The sequence below is a fragment of the Pecten maximus genome, chromosome 6, assembly GCF_902652985.1.
Source record: "Pecten maximus chromosome 6, xPecMax1.1, whole genome shotgun sequence".
NCBI lineage: Eukaryota > Metazoa > Mollusca > Bivalvia > Pectinida > Pectinidae > Pecten > Pecten maximus.
The window spans coordinates 1,596,780-1,610,311 of NC_047020.1; the positions used below are offsets into that span (position 1 = coordinate 1,596,780).

General features: G+C 36.3%; 1 protein-coding gene across 1 annotated transcript in view; it reads right to left on the reverse strand.

Moving 5' to 3' along the window:
- Nucleotides 1–2,699, reverse strand: part of LOC117328691 (la-related protein 1B-like) — a 44,894-nt gene extending 42,195 nt beyond the window's left edge. Inside the window, exon 1 of the mRNA XM_033886177.1 lies at nucleotides 1,691–2,699. Coding sequence (XP_033742068.1) covers nucleotides 1,691–2,087 — 397 coding nt within the window. The 5' untranslated portion in view covers nucleotides 2,088–2,699. The remainder of the gene's footprint in view (nucleotides 1–1,690) is intronic.
- Nucleotides 2,700–13,532: the final 10,833 nt, after the last annotated feature.

Here is a 13,532-nt window from a genome sequence, read left to right on the forward strand (position 1 = left end):
TCATCTCTCTTTAGAGGATCGCACTCCATAGTTAATCATACGGTTATATTGTACCGTTGTGCGACGATGAACAGTTCAAATGCATCTAAATAACATACCCTTTTGTTTTTTCCTTGAAGAGACTTCAAAAAAGTCATTTATTCGTTTCATGATGGACCGGAAGCATGTGCTTGTAACTCATGGTCAGTCAAGACGTTTTTATCACAGCGCGAAAAAAGCATCACACACAATACCTAGATTAACATTGATCGGTGTCGTGAAGAAGCTTGTTGTTTTCTTCCGACGGTGTTTTGACAGCATGGACAAGTGGACGATGAGTAATCATTGAATATTATATAAATAAGGTTGTGTTTTATTTGTTTCCCGAACTCCCCAAAGTCAGAATACGTTTCACAACATTTTAATATGTAAGTAGACATCTGAAAGTAGCCGGTGCCGGGAGCAAAGTAGCCGGTGAAATGCGCCGGTCGCTGGCTTATTTTGAACACCGTGCATATTCATTGTCCACTTGTTATGTACTTCTTTGATTTTGATACCATTTTATAGACAATATCCCTGTTAATGGTAGAGGTCCAAGTTGTCACTAAATATAATGTCAGTCAAATCGTTTTAAATCATTTCAATTAAATCACGAGTATACATGTATGCATACATGTATATTTATAATTATTATTATCTATATGGACATAATCAGCGATTTTCAGGTTCATGCTCAGGATTTGTCAGAAATATAATGAAAATTTCATACAAAAAAAACAAACAAAAAACTGTCATATGGCCAAAGTAACGGGCCACATATATGTGTTAAGTGTATTTTCTTTAGCAGCTTTTCTACTTTTCTCTGTATGAAACTCCAAAATAATCATACTCATCTGTTGGGATAAATGTTTATAGGGTAGGAGGTTCACTTAGCTCACTATATTTTGTATTCTATCTTATCATCAAATATATCAGCTTTCAATATAGTGAACAAATTAAACAAGATTCTGATATAAAAATATAAACACAGTCATAGACTCAAGGGCAGTGTGTACCAGTGTATACATGGGCAGTGCCAGTGTGTACAAGAATATCTTGGTCATTTAGGCAAAATGTCACTAGGTGGAATTTAGGAAATTGAAGCAAAAGTGTGAAATTCAGGGAGAGGAGAAGGAGGGAAGCATCAGTTATTATGTTTTATATATCTACATTAGAAAATTTCAGATTTCATTGAGTAAAAATAAACATACACATTTGGGATGGGGCCTTCTTCAATTCAACAAAGACAATAAAAACATCAGCCCTTGTGAAATTGCTAGCCCCTAAAGCTTGTTCACACTGAATTACTGGTGATTATTATCTAAACTTTAATTAAAATTCTTTATTACAAATGGTGCTAACTATATTAATCCACCATTAGTACATGTATAGCACTAGTAGTACTATAGCTCTGCTCAACCTAAATGATATAGGATAAATTGTACTAGGAATATCTGAAGCAGAATAACAATTTTACAATCTCATATTCATTATATGCATAGCAAATGAATGACAAGTGTCTTTTTCAGAAATAAAATATACAAGTTACCTGTTTCTATATAATCCTAGGAAACATGAAAGTCACCAAATGTTCCCTAGACTTACCTGATCTTCTTGACATGGCAGACAGGTGTTAATTTTCACACACAGTGATAAATACACTTGTACTTACTTTCTTTCTTAATGGCAGGGGCTTGTACAGGCGACACTGGCACAGGAACAGGAGGTGCCTTAGTTACTGGAGCAACAGAGACTGGTTTCGGTGCTGCTGCTGGACCCTTCCCCTTGTTCCATGGATTAGTTTTGGGAATTGGTGCTTCAACAAAGTTTTTCTTGTCAAATTTTTTGACCTTTGACTGAGATTTATCATCAGAGTCTTTTTTCCCCTCATTTGAATCGGGTGCCCCGGGATCTGAATTGTTGCTATCTGATGTGGGTGGTTGAGTTTGGGAATCATGTTTTTCTGGGCTTTCTTCAGAACTCTTTCTTGTACTGTCCGAATTTTGCATTTCTGCAGAATCCGACTGAAAGTGTTCACTCCTCGTCGTGGTACCAACGGCCGCAGCCATTGTCGAACAGCTGTTTATTACTCACGACCTCAATACACACGTCGTGACGTTCAAACACGTACACAAAGAAATTTCAACAATAACAGTTCCCACAATTAGTCTTACATCAGTGTCAGAACAACAAATTATCGAAAAATGATGCAAATTTATTTGTAAACAACACCTCAAATAAATTGTCACGCCAGGCTTCAGCCTCGATTTAGATCATGACCATATGCAATAAGTCTGGTCCATTTGAACTCGAAAATTGGTGCAGACTTGCGTCAGTTATCTTGGCAACCCGCGAAAGGTCTCCTATATATACGGATTTATGACTGGCATACTGAATACAATACCTTCAAAACAGTGAAATTGTTATCAACTGATCCTCGGGTCAAACTGGCTCTTTTCGTGACCCAGGCCACGTTGTCCGATATAGCCGATGTTTACGTCCGTTGTGCGACCTCTTAACAATGTCGTCCGAAAATTAGGGTACTGCAAAAACCTACTACACAGCTGCAGACACGTAATGGAGGTAGTCTTGTATTGTATATCAAAGATACCCTCTGGCTAACATGGCATGAGAAATCAGGCAATTTCTCAAAGAGCACATGTCGCCATTACCATAGAGGAAAGGACTGCGCATGTGTAACTCTGCATCAACGTCATTTCAGAGCTCAATCTGTCTCACTTTATTCTTGCATCACACACTGACACAAGGTTTTTGATAAAAAAAAAGGGCTTTACGTCGAAAGTTGGGAATAGAGGGTGTTCAAAAAATATATCACGTAGCCCTCTCCCACATGACAAGGATTTTTGTATTAAAATTGAAGCCGACCGTAAATGAATTTATAGATGAAATATGATAAACACACATTCTTTACTAGATTTCTAAGGATCATAATAGACTATTATAATTAGACTAGATGTAGACTATTTATTTTACTTTTTCTGTTAAGATATGAAATCATTTTCTCTATATTTCTTGGTACGCTCGTATATAGGTTCCCGATTAAACAATTATATTTTAAGTTAATATCATTAGAAAAATAATTTGTAATTAATTACTATGTTTTACAATGAAGTGGTTCGCTCCATATATCATAACATATTCATCTGCCACGAACAACATGACACGTAAGTTGAGCTGAATAACAGCATAATAACCGAGTTGTACAGCTTCAACTGAGAAAAAAAATCACCTTAATGGCATCTTCTTTTCCCATCATTCCAACTAACATTCCCAACCCTGAATGAAATAAGGAATATAATTTCAAATCATATTCTAGTTATTTAAGGCATAACGTTAATCGTCCGATAAACATCCAACATAGACATAGAATAGAACTATACAATTATCACAAGTTTCGACATTTTGATTTCCATTTCCAAATGTAAAAATCAATCCAAGCACTTTTATGTCTGTCCTATTACATTTATCTCTTGCGATTTTCGGGTCTCGATTGTACCCCCCCCCCCCCCCCCCCCCCCCCCCTTTTTTTTTAAAGGTTCTGGAATAATACTGTAGTGTATGAGATGCACAAATACACTTTTACTTCTATAATGAAATCTTTAAATTTGTTCTATACATAATAAGTAGAAATACTATACCACAGGGGTCTAAATCGTTATCGATGAAAATATTTTTCATTCTGGATATTTCGTTTATCGTAATTGAACTGATTAGTAAACTTGACTACCATTAGATGTTTCAAAGAAACAGAAAACATTTGAAAAACCAACACAAAATCGAGGTATATTTAGTTGTGTCCCTTTCTTTGTGCTATTAGTTAAACAACTCGATTTTTTATGACTTTATAAATGTTATTTTATCTTCTAAAAATCGCATGTTAATCAGTTCAACTGAAATATCCCCCCCCCCCCCCCCCCCCAATAAAAAATCATTTTAATTATACCTGGTCATGTTCTCTAGTGGTTTAAATTATATACCTGGTCATGTTCTCTAGTGGTTTAAATTATATACCTGGTCATGTTCTCTAGTGGTTTAAGTTATATACCTGGTCATGTTGTCTAGTGGTTTATGTTATATACCTGGTCATGTTCTCTAGTGGTTTACGTTATTTACCTGGTCATGTTGCCTAGTGGTTTACGTTATATACCTGGTCATGTTCTCTAGTGGTTTATGTTATATACCTGGTCATGTTCTCTAGTGGTTTAAGTTATATACCTGGTCATGTTCTCTAGTGGTTTAAGTTACATGTATATACCTGGTCATGTTCTCTAGTGGTTTAAGTTATATACCTGGTCATGTTGTCTAGTGGTTTACGTTATATACCTGGTCATGTTCTCTAGTGGTTTAAGTTATATACCTGGTCATGTTCTCTAGTGGTTTAAGTTACATGTATATACCTGGTCATGTTCTCTAGTGGTTTAAGTTATATACCTGGTCATGTTGTCTAGTGGTTTACGTTATATACCTGGTCATGTTCTCTAGTGGTTTAAGTTATATACCTGGTCATGTTCTCTAGTGGTTTAAGTTATATACCTGGTCATGTTGTCTAGTGGTTTACGTTATATACCTGGTCATGTTCTCTAGTGGTTTAAGTTATATACCTGGTCATGTTCTCTAGTGGTTTACGTTATATACCTGGTCATGTTCTCTAGTGGTTTAAGTTACATGTATATACCTGGTCATGTTCTCTAGTGGTTTAAGTTATATACCTGGTCATGTTGTCTAGTGGTTTACGTTATATACCTGGTCATGTTCTCTAGTGGTTTAAGTTATATACCTGGTCATGTTCTCTAGTGGTTTAAGTTACATGTATATACCTGGTCATGTTCTCTAGTGGTTTAAGTTATATACCTGGTCATGTTGTCTAGTGGTTTACGTTATATACCTGGTCATGTTCTCTAGTGGTTTAAGTTATATACCTGGTCATGTTGTCTAGTGGTTTACGTTATATACCTGGTCATGTTCTCTAGTGGTTTAAGTTATATACCTGGTCATGTTCTCTAGTGGTTTAAGCTATATACCTGGTCATGTTGTCTAGTGGTTTACGTTATATACCTGGTCATGTTCTCTAGTGGTTTAAGTTATATACCTGGTCATGTTCTCTAGTGGTTTACGTTATATACCTGGTCATGTTCTCTAGTGGTTTAAGTTATATACCTGGTCATGTTCTCTAGTGGTTTATGTTATATACCTGGTCATGTTCTCTAGTGGTTTAAGTTATATACCTGGTCATGTTCTCTAGTGGTTGAAGTTATATACCTGGTCATGTTCTCTAGTGGTTTAAATTATATACCTGGTCATGTTCTCTAGTGGTTTAAGTTATATACCTGGTCATGTTCTCTAGTGGTTTAATTTATATACCTGGTCATGTTGTCTAGTGGTTTATGTTATATACCTGGTCATGTTCTCTAGTGGTTTACGTTATATACCTGGTCATGTTCTCTAGTGGTTTACGTTATATACCTGGTCATGTTCTCTAGTGGTTTATGTTATATACCTGGTCATGTTCTCTAGTGGTTTACGTTATATACCTGGTCATGTTGTCTAGTGGTTTATGTTATATACCTGGTCATGTTCTCTAGTGGTTTACGTCATATACCTGGTCATGTTCTCTAGTGGTTTAAGTTATATACCTGGTCATGTTCTCTAGTGGTTTAAGTTATATGTACCTGGTCATGTTCTCTAGTGGTTTAAGTTATATACCTGGTCATGTTCTCTAGTGGTTTAAGTTATATACCTGGTCATGTTCTCTAGTGGTTTATGTTATATACCTGGTCATGTTCTCTAGTGGTTTAATTTATATACCTGGTCATGTTCTCTAGTGGTTTAAGTTATATACCTGGTCATGTTCTCTAGTGGTTTAAGTTATATACCTGGTCATGTTCTCTAGTGGTTTAAGTTATATACCTGGTCATGTTGTCTAGTGGTTTATGTTATATACCTAGTCATGTTCTCTAGTGGTTTACGTTATATACCTGGTCATGTTCTCTAGTGGTTTAAGTTATATACCTGGTCATGTTGTCTAGTGGTTTAAGTTATATACCTGGTCATGTTCTCTAGTGGTTTAAGTTATATACCTGGTCATGTTCTCTAGTGGTTTAAGTTTACCTGGTCATGTTCTCTAGTGGTTTATGTTATATACCTGGTCATGTTGTCTAGTGGTTTACGTTATATACCTGGTCATGTTCTCTAGTGGTTTATGTTATATACCTGGTCATGTTCTCTAGTGGTTTATGTTATATACCTGGTCATGTTCTCTAGTGGTTTAAGTTATATACCTGGTCATGTTCTCTAGTGGTTTATGTTATATACCTGGTCATGTTCTCTAGTGGTTTACGTTATATACCTGGTCATGTTCTCTAGTGGTTTACGTTATATACCTGGTCATGTTCTCTAGTGGTTTATGTTATATACCTGGTCATGTTCTCTAGTGGTTTACGTTATATACCTGGTCATGTTCTCTAGTGGTTTATGTTGTATACCTGGTCATGTTCTCTAGTGGTTTATGTTATATACCTGGTCATGTTCTCTAGTGGTTTATGTTATATACCTGGTCATGTTCTCTAGTGGTTTATGTTATATACCTGGTCATGTTCTCTAGTGGTTTATGTTATATACCTGGTCATGTTGTCTAGTGGTTTAATTTATATAACTGGTCATGTTGTCTAGTGGTTTATGTTATATACCTGGTCATGTTCTCTAGTGGTTTACGTTATATACCTGGTCATGTTCTCTAGTGGTTTATGTTATATACCTGGTCATGTTCTCTAGTGGTTTATGTTATATACCTGGTCATGTTCTCTAGTGGTTTATGTTATATACCTGGTCATGTTGTCTAGTGGTTTAAGTTATATATACCTAGTCATGTTGTCTAGTGGTTTAAGTTACATGTATATACCTGGTCATGTTCTCTAGTGGTTTAAGTTATATACCTGGTCATGTTCTCTAGTGGTTTACGTTATATACCTGGTCATGTTCTCTAGTGGTTTACGTTATATACCTGGTCATGTTCTCTAGTGGTTTAAGTTATATACCTGGTCATGTTGTCTAGTGGTTTAAGTTACATGTATATACCTGGTCATGTTCTCTAGTGGTTTAAGTTATATACCTGGTCATGTTCTCTAGTGGTTTATGTTATATACCTGGTCATGTTGTCTAGTGGTTTAAGTTATATACCTGGTCATGTTCTCTAGTGGTTTAAGTTTACCTGGTCATGTTCTCTAGTGGTTTACGTTATATACCTGGTCATGTTGTCTAGTGGTTTAAGTTATATACCTGGTCATGTTGTCTAGTGGTTTAAGTTATATACCTGGTCATGTTCTCTAGTGGTTTACGTTATATACCTGGTCATGTTCTCTAGTGGTTTAAGTTATATATCTGGTCATGTTGTCTAGTGGTTTACGTTATATACCTGGTCATGTTCTCTAGTGGTTTACGTTATATACCTGGTCATGTTGTCTAGTGGTTTATGTTATATACCTGGTCATGTTCTCTAGTGGTTTACGTTATATACCTGGTCATGTTGTCTAGTGGTTTAAGTTATATACCTGGTCATGTTCTCTAGTGGTTTATGTTATATACCTGGTCATGTTGTCTAGTGGTTTAAGTTATATACCTGGTCATGTTGTCTAGTGGTTTACGTTATATACCTGGTCATGTTCTCTAGTGGTTTATGTTATATACCTGGTCATGTTCTCTAGTGGTTTATGTTATATACCTGGTCATGTTGTCTAGTGGTTTATGTTATATACCTGGTCATGTTCTCTAGTGGTTTAAGTTATATACCTGGTCATGTTGTCTAGTGGTTTAATTTATATACCTGGTCATGTTCTCTAGTGGTTTAAGTTATATACCTGGTCATGTTCTCTAGTGGTTTACGTTATTTACCTGGTCATGTTGTCTAGTGGTTTAAGTTATATACCTGGTCATGTTGTCTAGTGGTTTAAGTTATATACCTGGTCATGTTGTCTAGTGGTTTATGTTATATACCTGGTCATGTTGTCTAGTGGTTTAAGTTATATACCTGGTCATGTTGTCTAGTGGTTTAAGTTATATACCTGGTCATGTTGTCTAGTGGTTTAAGTTATATACCTGGTCATGTTCTCTAGTGGTTTAAGTTATATACCTGGTCATGTTCTCTAGTGGTTTATGTTATATACCTGGTCATGTTCTCTAGTGGTTTAAGTTACATGTATATACCTGGTCATGTTCTCTAGTGGTTTAAGTTATATACCTGGTCATGTTGTCTAGTGGTTTAAGTTATATACCTGGTCATGTTCTCTAGTGGTTTAAGTTATATACCTGGTCATGTTGTCTAGTGGTTTACGTTATATACCTGGTCATGTTCTCTAGTGGTTTAAGTTATATACCTGGTCATGTTCTCTAGTGGTTTAAGTTATATACCTGGTCATGTTGTCTAGTGGTTTAAGTTATATACCTGGTCATGTTCTCTAGTGGTTTATGTTATATACCTGGTCATGTTCTCTAGTGGTTTATGTTAGTACATTAACAGGTAGACTGTCACATCCCGATTATTCTGTCAGCTATAACAAGCCGCGAGTTTTCATTTTATGATGTGTTGTTCAATTTACTTATATAATAGGATAATGCAATTGTTCATAAACTGATGGGGTTATCAATATGTAATGTAAAAATACTGTAAAGTCCAGCATTGTTCGTACGATCATTTGGTAAACACGTGACAAAACAATACATGAAAAACTTAATAACGTAAGTATGACGCGAATCACGACTGCTCACATAACTAAGAACCGGAGGGGTAACGTTTATACTATTTTAATTACATGGTCACAACATTCTAAATAAATCATTCAGTTTGAGTGTAATATTTAAAACTATTGTGACGTTAACAATATAGGACTTCAGGCGGCTTTTATGGTAGTGAAAACGCACCGTCAGAGTCGAGAAGCGTCCGTTTCCATGCATAGTAAACTTGATCTACGAGGTTTCGCTATGTAGTAAATCGAACCTTTGAGCGCCCATGTCAATTTAATATAGTAACTCCCGTACGCGCTAGTCAGCTAAATACTCATCATGTATTAAATTCTAATTTTTTAACTGACATATATACAATGTCCTCGTATATCATTGTGCTTTCCCATGTATTCCGTACAGCACTTTTCGCTATCATCTAAATGTACTTGGGTTCATATACTGATAGGTCGTAAATCCGGAAGTTAATTAACAAATCGAACGACCAACTCTATTCTGAAGTCTATATATGCCAGCAGTAATCTAGACATCATCCCACAGAACCACTAGTCATTTCCACGCAGTTCGTGTTTTAGAGATTTGAAAGGTCAAGGTTACAGTTGTAGATTACTAATAGCTGGGCAGCTTTTATGATAGACATTTTAAAGATAAATGACACACAAAATCAAATGATAAATTCAGCAAATACTTTGGTGACATTCAGAAACAAAGTTCGAATAAAGCAAGAAATTACGTAAAAGTGGTCAAATGTCAAAGTCATCAAATCAAACGCTGTACTAACATAGGCACATGAATTGAAGGTCAAGGTTAGCATATCAAAGATTAATGATATTTTTATCAGAATACAAAATTTTACTGGTAAATATTTTACGAAATAATGAATTACAGGTAAATGATTAATGACATGATGAAGATAAATTCATATTGAAGTCAGAGTACAATTCATAAGGCTGTTACACGGTCAAAGGTCAAGGTCATCGAGATATAACCACCCTTCGTATTTTTATTGATGATTTTATGTAATCTTTGGCAAAACTTGTTCAAATCAAACAAAAAGTCATATGACCTGTGAATTTGGTAACGATCGCCTAGTGAACAAACATGTATGGTTAGAAGTAAAACTCGGCTTATTATCAGATAATAAGTCGTATGTAGGGAATGTTAAACTCATCACATGTCAAATTTCCAGCTCAATTATTTTGTTATGATTTCCTGAATTAATTGAGTTTGGAATTAAACAAAAGGTCACGTGACTCAAATTAACACTGAAGAGATCCAAAAGGGATCTTGGCGCCAACTATCGAATGACCTTTATTGGATCTCTGTAAGACTGATATATTCCCTTAATCATTTGAAAACAAGACGAACCTACATAATAAATCCAAGAAAGATCATCGAAGAACTCTCTGAGAGATGAGGATGACAAACTTTAACTAACATAAGAGAAATTTTAAATGAAATTCGAGAAATATCAATGAAAAGCTCAAAATGGACAACCAGGAACAAACGGGAACGTAGAGGTGAAGAAAGATCTATCAAGGATTTTCTGAGAAATAGCAATAATAACAATTGTTCAAGGACAGAGGGACACCGGAGGAAGAGAGATTTGATAAGCCCTCCATCATCAGATTGTGGGCTAAGAGATTTCTACTTCCTGTACACATCCCCTTGAACTTCATTTTAGATGTCCCTACTTTTTCCGGTCTACAGTGTACATTCCGTTTAGCTTCCTTTTAGATGGCTTCTACCACTTTCTGTCTAAAGCCTATTGGGTTTCCCTTTAGATAGCCATTACTACTTCCTGTCTACATCCTAATGGACCTCCTTTTAGATGGCCCCTGTTGCTTTCTCTATATATCCACCCTGTCCCTCCTCTTACATGGCCCCTACTACTTCCTATATATATCCAATTGGGCCTCTTTAGATGTCTCTTATTACTTCCAGTCTACATCCCATTTGGGGCCTCTACCTCCTGTCTACATTCCATTGACCCTCAAATTAGATGGTTCCTACTACTTCCTGTCTACATTCCGTTGAAACTCAAATTACATGGTTCCTACAACTTCCTGTCTACATTCCATTGATCCTCAAATTAGATGGTTCCTACTTCTTCCTGTATCTCATCGGGCTTCCATTTAGAAGGCTCCTACTTCTTCCGTCTTTTACATGGCTCCTACTTCTTCCTGTCTACATCCCATATCCCATTTGGCCTCTTTTTTGATGGCCCCTACTACTTCCTGTCTACATCCCATATCCCATTTGGCCTCTTTTTAGATGGCACCTTCTACTTCCTCTCTACATCCCATTTGACCTCTTTTTGATGGCCCCTACTACTTTCTGTCTAAATATTACTACTCCCTGTATACATCCTATTTGGCCTCTTTTTTATGGTCCCCTACTACTTCCTGTCTACATCCCATTTGGCCTCTTTTTTGATGGCCCCCACTACTTCCTGTCTACACCCCATTTGGCCTCTTTTTTGATGGCCCCCACTACTTCCTGTCTACACCCCATTTGCTCTCTTTTTTGATGGCCCCCACTACTTCCTGTCTACACCCCATTTGCCCTCTTTTTTGATGGCCCCTACTACTCCCTGTATACATCCTATTTGGCCTCTCTTAAGATGGCTTCTATTACCTTCTGTCTACATCCCATTGGACCTCCTTTAGAAGGCCTGTACTACTTTCTGTCTACATCCCATTGGACCTCCTTTAGATGGCCTGTACCACTTCCTGTCTACATCCCATTGGACCTCCTTTTAGATGGTTCCTACTACTTCCTGTCTACATCCCATTGGACCTCCTTTTAGATGGCCTGTACCACTTCCTGTCTACATCCCATTGGACCTCCTTTTAGATGGTTCCTACTACTTCCTGTCTACATCCCGTTGGACCTCCTTTAGATGGCCTGTACCACTTCCTGTCTACATCCCATTGGACCTCCTTTAGATGGCCTGTACTACTTTCTGTCTACATCCCATTGAACCTCCTTTTAGATGGTTCCTACTACTTCCGGTCTACATCTCATTGGACCTCCTTTTAGATGGCCTATACCACTTCCGGTCTACATCCCATCGGACCTCCTTTTAGATGACCAGTGCCACTTCCTGTCTACATCCCATTGGGCCTCCTTTAGATGGTTCCTACAACTTCCTGTCTACATCACATTTTGTCCCTTTTAGATTGCTCTTTAACTGTCATTTTATGGTTTCAATTTTGGTTTTACTGCTAATACAATAGTCAATAGAAAACAAGAACAGTTTTTTGTTTGTTTTACATTTTATAGTTTCTCTCATCATCTTAACACAAATATAACAGATTATACACATGTGTACACATACACATGTAACATACAAATCAATACCTTCATCAGCACCAAAATATAAGGTTCACATTCTGGGCCAGTGTGTTACAGTAGAACCATGGAATGTCACAGTGGTTTAGGCTTGCACTGCTAACAAGTCCAGGTCTTCTAAGAGAGGTGCAATTCTATTAATGTCATATTGACTCTGACAGCCCTCTCACAGCTGATAAGACAGTGCCTAAACAGAGCAGAGAGGAACAACACTATTTAAGTATCGGGATCACATTGGGAAGACTTCATTATAGACACTACAGATATAAACACTAGCACTTATCAAACAAGCTTAAATTATGTCAAATTTGTGTACATGCACCAATTCATACCATCATCATAAAATTAATTTCACACTGATCTATAGATTTGTCACCAGACTTTACAGACACCTGGTTTTACAGACACCTGACTTTACTGACATCTCTTATTACTGACATCTGACTTTACTGACACCAGACTTTACTGACACCTGACTTTACAGACACCAGACTTTACAGATACCTGACTTTACAGACACCTGACTTTACAGATACCTGACTTTACTGACATCTCTTATTACTGACATCTGACTTTTAATTTGATACTAGGTGTTTTTTTTTAGAATTTTAAATACATAATAGTTGTACAGACAACAATCTACAACACAGAATATACATAGGTAATACCATCCATACTTCATACTTTGGCACTCATTGTGATCATACAAAAATTTGTTTGTGAAAATAAAATATATTTCATGATTTTATTACTAACTGTATGGTGTCTCCCTGTTAGATATCTATAGCTACCATTGGTATGTTAGACTAGTATTCCTGGACTCTGATGGAGAATTGTCCGGTTTGACTCGTCAGTCATTGATGTTAGGACATTGGGAATTATCATTTGTAATTGGATGACGGCCATTCATTTAGATACTTTTCTAAAGACATCATGAAATGAACAGTATATCCATTATTACTTCATATAAAAAAATCATCATGAGGTGAATACGAGTACTTATCAACCCTGAGATTATGATATTGACCTCCGCTTTTTTCAGTTAAGATCACAACATTTGGGTTAGTTAATATCCACATTTGTGGCACACGATGATATCTGTACTGATAGGAAATAAAACTCATCAACTCACCAAACAGTGTTAAGCTAAAAGATTAAGCCAGTAGGTAAAGAATAGCATTACTTATATATGACAGAACAAAAAGAGGACAAAACTCTAAATAAAAATAATTTCAAATATAACAAAGCGTAAAATGCCTGAATAAAACACTGATGAATGTCAGAACAAAGTTGATAAATATTCAAGAAGATAAAATTGTTCCTCATTCCTGAGGATTCTATACAGCAGAATACACTAGATCTGTACAAGTATTGGCTTCATTACTGTGAAAAACAAACATGATTAA